We start from the raw sequence: 15,993 nt of genomic DNA on the forward strand, positions 1-15,993 counted from the left end.
TTCAACATGAAAAAACATGGTTGATTCCTCCGTCATAGGAATCGGTGTAACACGAAAGTGAACCGTGTCTTCAAAGGAGTATATGTTGTGCTATTCCACTTAAGATAGAACGTGCGTTGGTCATGCTCTGACGTCACTCGTTGCTTTGCGTATCGTACCTAAGATACGATGCACGTGTAAGGGTTGGCTCTCATACGTCACTGTTAGTTCTCTGTTAGCTTATAAGACCGCCAAGTGTGCGCGTTGCATTCATTCCGTTGTATTGCAAGTTGCAATAAACATGTGTCCTGCCAAGTAGGCTCCCGTGTACTAAAGCTACTACAGTGGCGACGAGGATGGGATGTTCTCGGGCGTCGGTATTCTAGGAGCGGAAGCGGCTGGGCGGATTACCACGACATGGCTTCCTTTGGGCGGTTTGATCCGTTCACGGAGGAGGGAGACGAAGACTTCGACTCTTATGCGGAACGCTTTGAACATTACGTCCGAGCTACCCAGGTTAGTGAAGACTTGAAGGTATCAGTATTTGTTACCGCCATTGGAAAACAGGCCTACCGCACGCTGAAAAATTTATTGGCCCCGACCAAGCCGGAAGAGAAAACGTATGCCGAACTGCTCCAGATACTGAAAGGCTACTATTCTCCGAAGCCTTTGGTGATAGCGGAAAGATTCCGGTTCAACCGTCGGTCGCAGCTGAAAAATGAGCCAGTGGCCGCGTTTGCATTGGAACTAAAAAGGCTGGCTGGATCCTGTGAGTTCGGGCAATTCTTGGATGACGCCTTACGGGATCGATTCGTGGCCGGACTGAGAGATGAAACGGCACAAGCAGAGCTGCTTAAGAAGAGTACCCTGACATTTCAAACTGCCTACGACTTGGCGAAAAGTGGGGAACTTGCTCGCACGGAAACAAGAAAAATTCACCCAAAAGAACTCGGCGACGTGAACCTGGTACAGCAACACCCACAGCGGACCACTGGGACAAGAAAGGTCGCGAGCAAAAACACGGAGCGGCATGCCGAGACAACGGACTGTTCCCGGTGCGGAGCAACGCATGACGCCGCCACCTGCCCCTTTCGCAAATTTCGATGTCGTGCCTGCAAAAAGATGGGACACCTGGCAAGGGTCTGCAGAACAACGCCACGTTCGGTGCACTCTCTTGAAGAGAGCACTGGCTTAGAGACTCCGGTGACTGGGACGATAAAAGTGGTGAGAACTATGCCTTGCTTAGTCATATTTTTTTATGTCGGAGTAGTTACGGTGGCTACGTTGTGACACTTAAGATAGCAGACAGAAATGTCACTATGCAGGTTGATACCGAGGCATCTGTGTCTATTGTGCCGGAACAAATGTACAGACGGTACTGGCCGGAGGTACCCCTAGAAAGATGTACTTTACGGTTAAAAACTTATGGGGGTTCGGCACTAAAAATTGCCGGAAAGTTGACGGTGCGTGTACAGCACGATGGGCAAACCGCGACCTTGCCGTTAATTGTAGTTCGAACAGCAAAAAGTTGTGACACTTTGTTGTTGGGCCGCAACTGGCTAGAGGCTTTGAAGCTGAATTGGTCTAGCGTGTGTAATATCAACTTTGAGAGATCTAACACAGTTGATAGATCAACCGCACTCATCAAAAAGTTTCCGGAAGTGTTTAATCCGTCACTAGGACTGATAGCTGACACGTCGGTCAAACTGATGCTAAAAGACAACTGTACGCCCGTTTTCTGCAAGCATCGCCCGGTGCCATTCGCACTCAGGGACGCAGTAGCATCAGAGTTACATTCACTAGTGGAATCTGGGGTGCTGGTTCCAGCAAAACACAGTGAATGGGCAACGCCTCTAGTAGTTGTCCCCAAGGCCAACAACAAAGTGCGAATATGCGGAGACTACAAAGTGACTTTGAACCGCTGTCTGAGAACTGATTATTACCCTCTCCCAACATTGGAAGATACTTTTGTAGCGTTACATGGATGCAAGTGTTTTACTGTCCTTGACCTGTCGACAGCGTACCAACAATTGCAGTTGCATCCCGAGTCGCAACCCTTGGTCACTGTGAACACTCACCTAGAGCTTTTTCAATACACACGTATGCCGTACGGTATAACAAGTGCTCCATCCATTTTCCAAGCGGTAATGGATGACATGCTGAAGGGTTTGGACAGAGTGTCATGTTATCTTGATGATGTGCTAAACGCGGGGGAAACGATGGAAGAATGCTATGATAGAGTGCAAGCTGTGCTGACAAGGTTCAAGGAACGGGGGGTGAGATTGCGGAAAGAAAAATGCAAGTTTTTGAAAAGTCTGTGACATATTTGGGTCACGTGATTGACGAAAGCGGAATCTGCCCTTCAGAGGACAAGGTGCGTGCTATCAAAGAAGCATCAACTCCAAAAAACAAGAATGAGCTGAGAGCTTACTTAGGCTTGTTAAATTTCTATGGGAAGTTCGTACCAAACATGTCGGCACAGCTTAAACCATTGCATGACTTGCTAGCTAAGAGTACCAAGTGGAAATGGACGGAGGTCACCGAAAAAGCTTTCAAAGCATCCAAGAGCTGGTTGCTGAGTACGTCTGTACTCACCTACTATGACCCTTCAAAGGAGCTAGGGCTCGTTTGCGACGCATCTGCGTATGGTCTGGGGGCAGTCCTTTTTCACAAAGTAGGCTCAGAAGAAAGGCCAATCGCTTTTGCCTCTAGAACTCTCACTAAAACAGAGCAGGCATATGCCCATATCGAAAAAGAAGCACTGGCTGTAGTGTACGGGCTAAAGAAGTTTCACAAGTACCTTTTTGGGCGAAAATTTGGAATATTCTCTGATCATCAACCCTTGGCGGGATTATTGGGACAGGATAGACCAATTCCTGCTATGTCGGCGGCACGCGTGCAGCGATGGGCCCTGCAGATTCTGCTTATGACTACAAATGGGTTTATCGCAAATCACGGGATATCGGCCATGCAGACGCACTTTCACGCCTGCCGCTTAGGAACTCGGATGACGTGTCGGAGTACATAGCTTTTTCTATGCTAGATGGACTCCCACTCTCCGCAGAACACATCAGAGGGGAAACGAGAAAAGACAGCCGGTTATCAAAAGTGTTGTTTTACACGCAAAACGGTTGGCCTTCAAAGGTGTCTGACGACGCACTGGCGCCCTATTTTGTGCGACGCAGCGAGCTTTCTGTTGACAGAGATTGTGTGACGTGGGGAAACCGAGTGATAGTTCCATTATCTCTCCGTGAAAAAGTGCTATCACTGTTGCATGAGGGCCATCCTGGAATGGCCCGTATGAAAATGCTGTCTAGAAGCCACGTGTGGTGGCCTCGCCTTACGCAGGATGTTGAGCAAAAAGTTAGAGTGTGTAACATGCCAGTTGACGCAAAATGCGGCGCCCAAAGTTCCGGTGATGACATGGGGAGTGGCGGGGCGCCGGTGGGAGCGTGTGCACTTAGATTTCGCTCATCGAGATCAGCATTGGTTTCTAGTGCTTGTTGATTCCTACTCCAAGTGGGTTGAAGTGTTTCTGATGAGGTCAACTAGCAGCGAAAAGACAATAGAAAAACTGCGCACAGTATTTGCAGCGTACGGATTACCGGAAGAAGTGGTAACAGACAATGGCCAGCAATTTACCTCGGAACTTTTCGAGACGTTCATGAGACGGAACGGCATCCGGCACACAAAATCGCCGCCTTATCACCCGGCATCGAACGGCAGCGCGGAGCGTTGTGTACAGACGTTGAAAAGAAATCTTCTTAAGCAGGTCATGGACGAGCAGAGGAATGGGCAGATGAAGTCTCTCCAGCACCGGATCGACCAGTTCCTATTCAATTATAGGAACACGCCAACGGGTGTTACTGAAGAGACGCCGGCCCAGCTGTTCTTATCGTGGAAACCTAGAACCAGATTGAGCCTTCTCCATCCAGATATCGAGCAAAGAATGAAAGAAAAACTGCAGCGAACAAGGCAGTCGGCCAATCGGGGACGGGGAGCTTGGAGAGACTTCGAGGAAGGGGAAGACGTCCTCGTGCAAGGACTACGCCCCGGGGAAGGACAGTGGTTGAGCGGTAAGGTAAACAAACGCGTTAGTTTAAGCACTTATGTGATAGGGATAGGGAACGAGGAGAGATACGTGCATGTTGATCATATGAGACCACGAACATTCCAGGAGTGCTTCCCGCCATCGGTTCAGGTGCCGTCTGCAAACCCCGAATTTCCAGCATGCAGTCAAGCCGTTGTGTCTCGCAGGTCTTTAGGTTCCCCTGTACCCATCGATGGTGCACGAGAGACGTCTGACGCCGAGCAAGTCGATGAGCAGGCAGACGATGCCAACAAAGAACCGGTCCACCTACCGGACACTTCATCGGCAGGCGGGCACTGCGGCGGAGGCGAGTCCCAACCTTCCCAACCGGAGCTTCGACGCAGCACCCGACAAAGACGACCGCCTGACCGTTACTAAAAACACTTGGGGGGAAGGGAGTGTTGTGTTATTCCACTTAAGATAGAACGTGCGTTAGTCATGCTCTGACGTCACTCGTTGCTTTGCGTATCGTACCTAAGATAAGATGCACGTGTAAGGATTGGCTCTCATACGTCACTGTTAGTTCTCTGTTAGCTTATAAGACCGCCAAGTGTGCGCGTTGCATTCATTCCGTTGTATTGCAAGTTGCAATAAACATGTGTCCTGCCAAGTAGGCTCCCGTGTACTAAAGCTACTACAGTATAGTTGATTGTTTATTAGATGCGAAGTATCTTATGGCGGAGTTCAATCCGGTGGTGGTGGTGGTGGTGTGCGGCGTGACCACCCTTACTGCGCATGCGCATACCCTCTCCACTCCCCCTCTCAATATCCCCTCTCACCCCTCTCCACTTTCCATCTCCCCTCTCCTCTTTCCCCTCTCCACTTTTCCTCTCCCCACTCCCTCGCCCCTACCCCTCTCCACTTCCCCTCTCCCCTCCCCCTTTCCACTCTTCCTCTGAAACGCGGGCTAGACATGTCGAAATTCTCTCCTGCGCAACGCCGCGCATCAACGCCACCTAGACAAAGTTTGTCTAGGTGGCGTTGTGCGCACGCGCGTCCCCTCCCCCTCTCTCTCCTCTCCTATGCTGGCCCCCTCTCGCACGCCTGTCGACCGCGTTCCCTGTGAGAATTACCCTGTGAGAATTAACGGCCAGGCTAGAGGGAAGACAAGAAGCGCGTAGCGTTCCTCTTCGCGTTCCACGACGCGAGGTCGGTAGCATGCCCAACGAACGCCAACGGAACGCGATCGTCCAAGTGCTCCGGCTTCGCATCGCCTCATGGTCCCCTTTAGCTGGAAATGGTGTAATTTTGTACATTGATATATGAGAGCTTCGCAGTGTATATTGGTATTTGGCAACTAAAGCACCGTTTGACGTAGATGCGCCCACTTTGACGCCTAGAGGCACATCCTCATGCGGATGAATAACACCGAAGACCATGATTTAACCCTTATGGTAGCAGCAGTAGTTAACATATACCTGGACACAGCCGGTGCCTAAACTACTCTTTCTCTTCTTCTGCGTTCTGCACACTCGCGAATTTCCGTTACAATATGCTGAATCCCGCGCAAAGATGGAATCAACAAGCACATTGTCGCGTAGTAAAGAACCGATCCCCAGACCAAGCAATCCATGCTTTATTCTACTGCTCGTGTCGAACCTCTCCTTTTTAACACGAAAGTGTTTTATGCCGGGGTCCACCAAGATTTTCATGACGTATTTCCGTCACGGAAATACGTCAGCAAAATGAACGCCATCAAATGGCAAAGAAAAAAAACTATAAGAAAATGTTCCGTTGACAGGGATCGAACCCATGACCTCTTGGTCCGCGACGTTGGGTGGCGGGCGTTAAGCCCACTGAGCTACCGCCAAACCCGTAACGCATGCTACAGAACCCGCCTTTTACCTTTCACACTTTCCTCTCACAGTGATCTTGCATGGATGCAGGGGCGTAGCCAAGGGGGGGGGGGTTGGGGGGTTGAAACCCCCCCGCCGAAAATTTTCAGTTTTGCTTGCGTATATATTGTCACGTGGTCTTGACGTCGACGAACACAGCAGTCTGCGTTTGTAGGATGAAACTGTTTATTTGGCCAAACTTGTGGCCGGAAAATGAGAACTAGAACTACAGCAATGCACGCTGTACAATGATAGCGGCGAACAGGGCGTCGTCCGTCGATCAACTGACAAGCGGTCAAGCGCGTCGCCTTTTATACAGGCGCTATCGAACTTTCCAGCAATATCGCTGGTGGCGGCGTTATCTCTGGATAAAGCTGGAACATTCGCGTGCGGCGCGAAATCTTAACAAAACGACCTACTACAATCGCGAGGCTTCTAGAACACTACTTCGCGGACAGCGTCGAGCGTTGATAACCGTCCCTGCCGGTCAAACCCGAATACATCAAAACAAGACAAGAAGTGGGCGTGGCATTTCCCCCCTCTGAAAAAGCATCGTCCCGATGCTTATCAAAGAACATAGAAGAGAAAAAAACAAAACAAAACAAGTGCATACACAAATAAATTACAATAACGAAGGAAAAAAATAGAGTCCCCAGGCTCGCTAACGCGCAAAAAAACGGCTTAAGGCGCACGACATGGACGACTTCAGGTCGCGCACGACGCCGCTGAGAGTTCGTAATGCCGTCAGGGGCAACCTCATAATCGACTGCGCCGAGGCGTCGAAGTACCCTGTACGGTCCGAAGTATCGTCGAAGAAGCTTCTCGCTAAGTCCTCGTCGGCGTATTGGCGTCCATACCCATACACGGTCACCGGGTTGGTATTCCATGTGGCGTCGTCGAAGGTTGCAGCGGCGGCTGTCAGTCGTCTGCTGGTTCTTTATCCGTAGGCGGGCGAGCTGTCGTGCATCTTCGGCGCGCTGTAGGTAGGTGGTCACGTCGATGTTTTCCTCGTCGGTCACGTTTAGTAGCATGGCGTCGAGCGTCGTTGCCGGGCTCCGTCCGTAGGCCAACTTGTATGGCGTCATCTACGTCGTTTCCTGTACGGCCGTGTTGTACGCGAAGGTCACGTACGGAAGGATGGCGTCCCACGTCTTGTGTTCGACGTCGACGTACATGGCCAGCATGTCGGCGATGGTCTTATTTAGACGCTCGGTGAGGCCGTTGGTCTGTGGGTGGTACGCGGTGGTGCGGTGATGGCTTGTGTGGCTGTATTCCAAGATCGCCTGAGTTAGGTCAGCCGTGAACGCCGTACCTCTGTCGGTGATGAGAACCTCTGCGGCGCCATGTCGAAGGACGATGCTCTCAACGAAGAACTAGAACGAAGAACGAGACAAGCAGTCGGCGTCGGAGTGTTTCCTTCCGGACTTGTACACGACAGTAATGTCAAATTCTTGAAGTCTGAGGCTCCACCGTGCGAGGCGACCTGAAGGGCCCTTCAAGTTAGCTAGCCAACACAAGGCGTGATGGTCGCTCACAACTTTGAAGGGCCTGCCGTAGAGATAGGGGCGAAACTTTGACGTAGCCCAGATGATGGCGAGGCACTCCTTTTCTGTTGTGGAATAGTTGACCTCTGCTTTAGACAGCGACCGGCTAGCATAACTGATAACCCTTTCCAGTCCGCCCGCCCGCTGCACAAGGACGGCGCCGAGTCCTATGCTGCTTGCATCGGTGTGAATCTCCGTATCGGCGTATTCGTCGAAATGCGCAAGTATCGGAGGTGTCTGCAGGCGTCGTTTCAGTTCATGAAATGCTTCGACTTGCGCTGTTTGCCACCTGAATTCGACGTCAGTCTTCGTGAGCTGCGTTAGTGGCTCGGCGATCCGTGAAAAGTCTTTGACAAAGCGTCTGTAATAGGCGCACAAGCCGAGAAATCGGCGCACAGCCTTCTTGTCGGTGGGTGGCGGGAAAGCGGCGATGGCAGCTGTTTTCTGCGGGTCTGGGAGCACTCCAGTCTTGCTGATCACGTGACCCAGAAACAAGAGCTCCTCGTACGCGAAGCGGCACTTTTCTGGCTTCAGGGTGAGCCCGGAGTTCTTGATTGCTTGAAGTACGGATTGAAGTCGCTGGAGGTGCTCGTCGAAGTTCGAGGAATACACAACGACGTCGTCCAAGTAAACAAGGCAAGTCTGCCACTTCAAGCCAGCTATTACAGTATCCATGACTCGTTGGAAAGTCGCAGGTGCCGAGCAAAGACCGAAGGGCATGACCTTGAGGCCGTCCGGCGTTCTAAAGGCGGTCTTTTCTCGGTCTCTCTCGTCGACTTCAATTTGCCAGTAGCCGGTCTTGAGGTCCATCGACGAAAAGTAATTCGCGTTGTGGAGTCGATCCAGGGTGTCATCTATCCGTGGGAGAGGGTATACGTCCTTCTTTGTGATTTTGTTCAGGCGACGATAATCGACGCAGAAACGTAGGGTCCCATCCTTCTTCTTCACTAACACCACGGGAGACGCCCACGGGCTGTTGGACGGCTGGATGATGTCGTCGCGTAGCATTTCATCGACTTGTTTCTTAACGGCCTCCCGTTCCCGCGTCGAAACCCGGTAGGGACTCTGACGGAGTGGTCGAGCATTTTCTTGTGTTATGATGCGGTGCTTAGCAAGGGGCGTTTGTTGGACCCGCGACGACGACGAGAAACAGTCCCTGTATTCCTGCAGAAGGCGTCGAAGCTGTTGCTGTTGGCGAGCGGGAAGACTTGGGTTTACGTCGAAGGGTGGCTCAGGGATCGTCGTCGTAGCTTCGTCAGAATCTGAAAAGGCAAACGCATCGCTGACGGCCAAGATTTCTTCGATGTATGCAATCGTCGTGCCCCTGCTCAGGTGTCTGTATTCCTGGCTGAAATTCGTTAGCATCACGCTTCCTTTCCCTTCATACAGCCGAGCAATGCCTATTGCGACGAAAATGTCACGGTCTAGCAGCAAACCCTGATCGCTCTCGATGACACCTTCGATGCATTCAGCCGTTTCGGTGCCGACGGGAATTATGATGCTGGATCTAGGAGGAATGGTGACTTGATCCTCGAGCACGTTCAGGGCATGTTGACATGGGTTCGTATCCGGTGGTGTCGCTTTCTCCGACGATAGGGTTATCGACTTGGTTCTTAAGTCGATGACGGCGCCGTGGTCACTTAGGAAGTCCATTTCAAGTATCACATCCCTGGAGCAGTTTTGTAGGATTACAAAGCTCGCAGGATAAGTCCGGTTGTTGATAGTGACTCTCGCCGTGCAGACACCAATCGGCGTTATTACATGGCCTCCAGCGGTACGGATCTTAGGGCCTTCCCAAGCAGTCCTAACTTTCTTCAACTTTGCTGCGAACGGCCCACTGATGACGGAATAGTCGGCTCCAGTATCGACGAGAGCGGTGACGTTGTGGCCGTCGATCAGAACGTCGAGGTCGCTAGTCCGCATTCTTGCGTTGCGGTTACGTCGCGGCGTCGGGTCGCGGCTACGTCGGTTTGCACCGCTGCTTCCGCGTTGCGTCGTCAGGTCTGCTTCCAGTCGCAAAGTTTCGTCTTCGGGACGTCGACGTCGTTCGGCGTGCGGCGGGGGCTCGGAACTTCGTCGCGGTGTCGTCGTCGACGGCGGAGGATCTTCAGCATTTCGTCGTTCAGCAACCGCACCTCCATCGGTTGCTGCCCTTAGTTTTCCGGATACGGGCTAGGCGACCGGCCCCGGTTTGGGCCAGTGTACTGCCGGCGGTGCGGTGACATGTAGCGGCCGGGCGACGGTGAGCGTGAAGGTCGTCGTTCTTGCCACTGTGTGCCTGTGAGGTAGTCGTCGATGTCGCGAGGCCGTTCGCCTGGCTGCGGGCGCGGCGCGTTGACGGGGAATCCGCGTAGCCCCATCTGACGGTACTGGCAGCGGCGGTACGTGTGGCCGGCCTCCCCGCAGTAGTAGCAGAGCGGGCGGTTGTCAGGGGCACGCCAGACATCGGTCTTCCTTGGGGTGTAGCGCTGGCCGACAGGTGGGCGGTAGGGCGTCGGTGGCGGCGGCGGCGGCGTCTGGCCGACAGGTGAACGGTAGGGCGTCGCTGGCGGCGTCTGGCGACGGTACTGCGGCGGTGTGTCGTCTTGGCGTGGGCGTGGAGGAGGAGCATGACGGCGGGCTGCAGCAGCATAGCTCATAGCTTGCGGCTGCGGCTCTGCTAGCTGAGGCGCACTGAGTGAATGCTGGATCTCCTGGCGCACGACGTCGGTGAATGCTGGATCTTCCATCGCGCACGACGTCGGCGATGGAATCCACTTGAGGTTGCGACGAAGGTAGAATTTTTCGCAGCTCCTCTTGCACGATTGCTCGAATCGTCTCACGCAGGGCGGCGGATCCTAGTGCTTGAACGTCGGCGTAGCTTGTTGTCGAGAAGCTGCGGTTGTATTGCCGTGTTCGCATCTCAAGCGTTTTCTCGATTGTTGTTGCTTCGGAGACAAATTCTTCGACGGTATTCGGCGGATTCCTCATAAGTCCAGCGAAGAGCTGTTCCTTTACTCCTCGCATGAGGAAGCGGACTTTCTTGTCCTCGGGCATGGCAGGGTCAGCGTGGCGAAATAGCCGGGTCATTTCCTCTGCAAAGATGGCTACACTTTCATTTGGTAGTTGGACCCGTGTCTCCAGCAAGGCTGCGGCCCTTTCCTTTCGGACGACGCTTGTGAACGTCTCCAGGAAAGCGCTGCGAAAGGCGTCCCAGGTTCGAAGAGTGGACTCCCGATTCTCGAACCAGGTCCTTGCTGCATCTTCCAGGTAAAAGTAGACGTGGCGCAGCTTGTCCTCGGAGTCCCAGTTGTTGAACGCTGAGACCCTTTCGAAGGTCTCGAGCCAGGTTTCCAGGTCTTCGAATGACGACCCGCGGAAAGTTGGCGGCTCCTTGGGCTGCCGGAGAAGTATCGGCGCAGGCTGCACGGGGTCGGTCATCGTCGCTGCGGTCGGTGTTGGGACCTGGGGCTGCCTGGTTTGTTCGGGAAGGAGCCCGTGCTCTGGCTGCAGTCCCTTCTGCCTGCGGCTTGTTCGACGATCCGGGTTTTCTTTGCCGTCGTCCTCCTCGCGGCTTGGGCTTGGGTCAGCGCTTCGCGGGGGCGTCCGGATCATGGAAGAAGCAGCACCTCCGCCAGATGTCACGTGGTCGTGACGTCGACGAACACAGCAGTCGGCGTTTGTAGGATGAAACTGTTTATTTGGCCGAACTTGTGGCCGGAAAATGAGAACTAGAACTACAGCAATGCACGCTGTACAATGATAGCGGCTAACAGGGCGTCGTCCGTCGATCAACTGACAAGCGGTCAAGCGCGTCGGCTTTTATACAGGCGCTATCGAACTTTCCAGCAATATCGCTGGTGGCGGCGTTATCTCTGGATAAAGCTGGAACATTCGCGTGCGGCGCGAAATCTTAACAAAACGACCTACTACAATCGCGAGGCTTCTAGAACACTACTTCGCGGACAGCGTCGAGCGTTGATAACCGTCCCTGCCGGTCAAACCCGAATACATCAAAACAAGACAAGAAGTGGGCGTGGCAATATACACGCACACATACAAACGCACACACGAACATACATAAAGTATAGTTGAACCCCCCCCCCCCCCCGAAAAAAGTTTCTGGCTACGCCCCTGCATGGATGGATGGAGGGATGGATGCTATGAGCATCCCCTTTATAACGGGGTAGTGACACGTGTGCCACCAGGCTAAAAAGCGCAGCCGTTGCTGCGACCGTCCCATTCGGCGCGTTTTCAATAGAGGTGTAATTTTGTTTAGCACACCACGAGGTTGTGGCTTCAGCCCCAAACCTCGCTCATAGCGTCCATCCATATAGAAAAATAGCTCTCCGACGTTCGCCTGGTTGTCGCACCGCGTTCCCCGCTCGCCCTGTGCGAATGAACAGCCAGGATAGACGAAAGACACAACGCGCGTAGTTTTTATCTTTGTGCCTCACGACGCTTTGGAGCAGTGCATACCGAGCATCAGTGCCTATTATGTGGTTGTTGATGCCATATTTGCGCGGGAATGACCATATGCGCAAGGGTTAAATCATGATCATGGGCGTTAGTCGTCGGTACGGAGATGTGCCACTAGGCGTCAACGTGAGTGCGTCCACATCAGGCGGTGCTACATCTGCCAATAGACATTATACAAACTCTGACATACCAATGCACTGAAACAATCAACTACTTCTGTGACGATACGTTTCACTTTCGTGTTATACCGATTCCTATGACAGAGGGATCAACCATATTTTTTCTCCTCTGTGCTCCTCGTTATCGCCGCCCATCCACGATTATCATCAACATATTCCCAAGGGGCCAAAGCGATCCCTCGCAGGGGATTCTTGCTGAATTGCTTCTAGAATGTACATCTTAACGGCTGTTTTCATTGTCTGCCCAGAAGCTGCTTGCAAGCTACAGATACAATAATGTGAGAGTTATTTGGTCGCCTTCACGTTCCCAAGGTGTACTCTCTTCTGCCTCGTCTTCAATCGCAACCTTGTCTCCTAGGAAACTTTTTTCGCAAAGCATCTGAACTGGGCGCCTACATTCGCGGTTCCATGCTTGCTTCTGAGAATATCTCGCATGCTTCGCCGCAGACTGTCACAGCTTTATTCACATTCGGAAGTCCCACAATGAGGTCGTCGACGTAAAAGACTTTCTCCAGCAATGATACAGTCTTACAAATACTATATATTTGAGATAGGTCCCACACTGGAGTCTACAACATTGTTGTGTCTGCACGTGTCATTATTTTTCGTTTGCTTGGTACTCACGTAACGCTCTTTTAAAGTTGAATCTTTCTCTTTAGCTGTTTACTGGAGCTATTGAAACAATATTCGCGATGTTTTATAGCCGCCTTGGAGTGTTTTAGTAACAGCGGTGGTGGTGGTAACGTTCCCACAGGCGGGGTTAGCCTGGTAGACCTGGCCGGCAATCGCTACACCTGAGCGACCCTTTCCATGCAGTGCGTCTCACGATACACCACTGAAACCTGTATCTCGCAGAAAACGTAATGTCATTTGACTATACTGCTGCAAGAGTGTCATCCTTATGGCACGCAGACAAGGAGTACCTATAGGGGGCAGTAGTAAACACAGGCTGGTTGGGGCCTTCGTTCAGAATTCAATGAATACACTCTCTTTGGGAAAGAAAAAGCAGTTAGGTTCAAATTTTTGTTCCATCGTATCAAAGATATTTCTTGCAAGAAACTACACGTGACCTTGACCGTATTGTCTGAAAACTACTTTAACAGTGAGGCTGTTCTTTGCTCGGCGTAAAATGTCTGTCGTGACCCAAAATTATCGTCATCATGGACCGGTACGCGCTCTGTTCATCCTCTTCATCTTGTGCGTCATCTTGCGCTCTCCGGCGTGGCCTCTCATAACCCTGATGGGTTAGAGAACGAGTGCGGAGACAGAGAAAGAAAGAGGGACAGAAAAAAAAGAAAGATAGAAACAAAGACAAAGAGAAAAATTCTTGCCGAAAAGAAATTCCTCGCGAGGCGAGATTCGAACCTGCGTATCCTCGATCCGGAGGCGAGCGTCCTAACCACTCGACTATCCAGGCATTTATTCTCTTTCATGCTCGATTATCCAGGCACGCCAGCAGGGCATAGCATAGCCTTGTATGGTATAGCGTAACATAGCGGTAGGAAAGGGAAGCGAGCGTGAGGAGGAGAGATGCGACGGTGAGGAGGAGGGGATAGAGTAAAGCATAGCACAGAAAATGAGAAAGAGAGAAATAGAGAGAAAGCAATGCAGAAAGTGAGAGAAACAGAGAATATCAACGAACAAGAGAAAAAGAAATTGAGTGAGACGTAGAGAGAAAGAAAGGAATGAAAGAAGAAGCACGGTAGCAAGAGCAAGAAATAGAGAAAAGAATAGAGACAAATAAATAGATATATATGGAGAAAAAAAGACAAAATAAACAGACAAAACAGAAGAAGAAAGAAATGGAGGAAGAAAAGAAGAAAATTTGCAGAACTTAGCAACACAGCAAAATCCAGGACTACATAGGGGCCTATCAGCTACGCTGGCTCTTTAGCATTGCGCCTTTAGTGCAAGCTACAGTATGCCTGTACACATAGAAGAATTGGTCGAAGCGTTTGATGGCGACGAGGAGCTTCCAGAAGATTTCCCGGTGCTGCATGGGTAGCACGATGAAGGCTACGAACGGGATGAAGATGCCTACTACTACATTCATCCGGCTTGTGTGAATAAAACCAGTCTGCCACCGACACTGTCTCCGTGATTCACTTACAAAAATGAGGAGAGTTTGCATTAAGTCACGCAAAGCTTTGCAAAGCGAAGATGGTCGATCTTCAAGCCAAACCACATAGCCAAACCGACATACAACAAAGCTTATAAAAACCTAGCAACAACCAGTTATAACGTAGCAGCAACCGGCGTTAGCCTAAACACTTGAAGATCGACCAGCTATGCTGGTCCAAGCTTTGCGCAACTAGGTGCAAACATCCAGCAATATTTGTTTATTATGATGTGCCTGTAAGAAATACTCGTACTAAGCATTATGTATAGCGTTATATGCAATACGTATATATTGTATTAAACGCTTTACTATTGCTTAAGCTGTTACTTTATGTAGTGTACATTCGTGTTCTTAAGGGGGTGGTGCTACCAAATTTGTGGCTTGCGCGTTCTTTGCTGTAAGCGTTCCCTATAGCTCCACGAAGCATGATACACGTACCAAGATTCATGTATTCTTGCTAAGTAATGTAATATCACCATTTCATGTGGACAATTTTCGGTTGCGGTGTCCGGGCGCCGAGGTTGGGCAGTGACGTAATAGTGTAGGGAGCTTCGTCACGTCTCCACGCAAGGATGTGACGCACTTAGCCAGGAACTGATTGAAACTCGGCGAGTGATGCTGCAACCGATACTTTGCCGGTACGTATGTTACAGAGGTGGCGGAGGTCCGGAGGTGACTCACGTTACTACAGCAGATCTGGTGTTACGTCACTACAACTTTCGTTGCCGCTCCTATTCACCGCGAGATCGGGATACAGGTGGCAGCACCGTCGCCGCGCTAGTGTGGATAGGCGGTTGTCGGTGCGTATACAAACGCACACAGCAGCGCTTCGTTGTGAGCGATTTCACCCGATTTCCGGCAAACGAAATGCGTTGACTGCAGCTTTCTGGTAATATGTGTGTTCTTCATTCCCGAATTAATGCACGAAGCGCGCCGAACGTTAGTATTACTTGTGAGAGAAGCGCATTCTGCCAACGAACGGGTTGCTCGCCTTGGGCAACAGTCGGCATTTTCGCAATGAATTACCTTTTCATGTTTTATTTGTGCATGTTTAGCTTGTGCTACACCTACTATGCACTGCCGTAGTGCGACTGAATTAACTATTTACTTCTTGTTCATCTGGATACCCCCCAACAAAAAGAAAGCCCGTATTCCTGCACGATGAGTTTAAATAGCACTATGTGCACTGCGTGCTCAAATATTCATCCGCATTTCTTATTCAGTTCTCCATGAAATGTAGGACAGTTGATAGGTATACTGAGGAAAGCCTGACAGCGCTTTAGCACTACGGAGACGTTTAACACGCACACGCTTGTTTTTATTCCAGTAACAGTACAGAAAAGTAACTTTACAGCGCAGAACTTTCTTCGATTGATTACTTGCACGACAGTAATGGAACAAAGGCCCGGTTATTTCACGGGACCAAAGTACGTTTTTTTTTCATGTGAAGAATGTCCGCTGCCTTCCGTCAATCTACTATAACAACGCAAGAGAGGGAGAGAACATCTTTATTTTGTTTTCATTTAGGCATCGTCTTTGGGGTGGTCTCCCCATTCCAGGAAACCATAGGCTTTCGCCGCGTCAACAGCCCTCGCTACCAGCTGGCGCTAGTCTTCGAGGGTGTGGCTGGCTATAACAACGCAACACAAGTGCTCAAGATAATGTAAAGAAAAAAAAAGATGTGGCTTCGCGTGAAATTACTACGACATAAATGTAAAGTACGCCATTTGGATTAATTTTGACCATCAGGGCTCTTTAACGCGTACCTTATTCTAAGTACACCGGTGTC

The 15,993-nt window shown here is 51.0% G+C and overlaps 1 protein-coding gene across 1 annotated transcript; it reads left to right on the forward strand.

Moving 5' to 3' along the window:
- The first annotated feature begins 328 nt into the window (after positions 1 to 328).
- Positions 329 to 4,447, forward strand: LOC125758846 (uncharacterized). The gene is made up of 2 exons (XM_049416507.1): positions 329 to 1,203; positions 4,157 to 4,447. The coding sequence occupies exons 1-2, from the start codon at positions 397 to 399 to the stop codon at positions 4,445 to 4,447; spliced, it is 1,098 nt and encodes a 365-aa protein (XP_049272464.1). The 5' UTR covers positions 329 to 396.
- Positions 4,448 to 15,993: the final 11,546 nt, after the last annotated feature.

Source organism: Rhipicephalus sanguineus, chromosome 6 (genome assembly GCF_013339695.2).
Source record: "Rhipicephalus sanguineus isolate Rsan-2018 chromosome 6, BIME_Rsan_1.4, whole genome shotgun sequence".
In the NCBI taxonomy this organism is placed as follows: domain Eukaryota; kingdom Metazoa; phylum Arthropoda; class Arachnida; order Ixodida; family Ixodidae; genus Rhipicephalus; species Rhipicephalus sanguineus.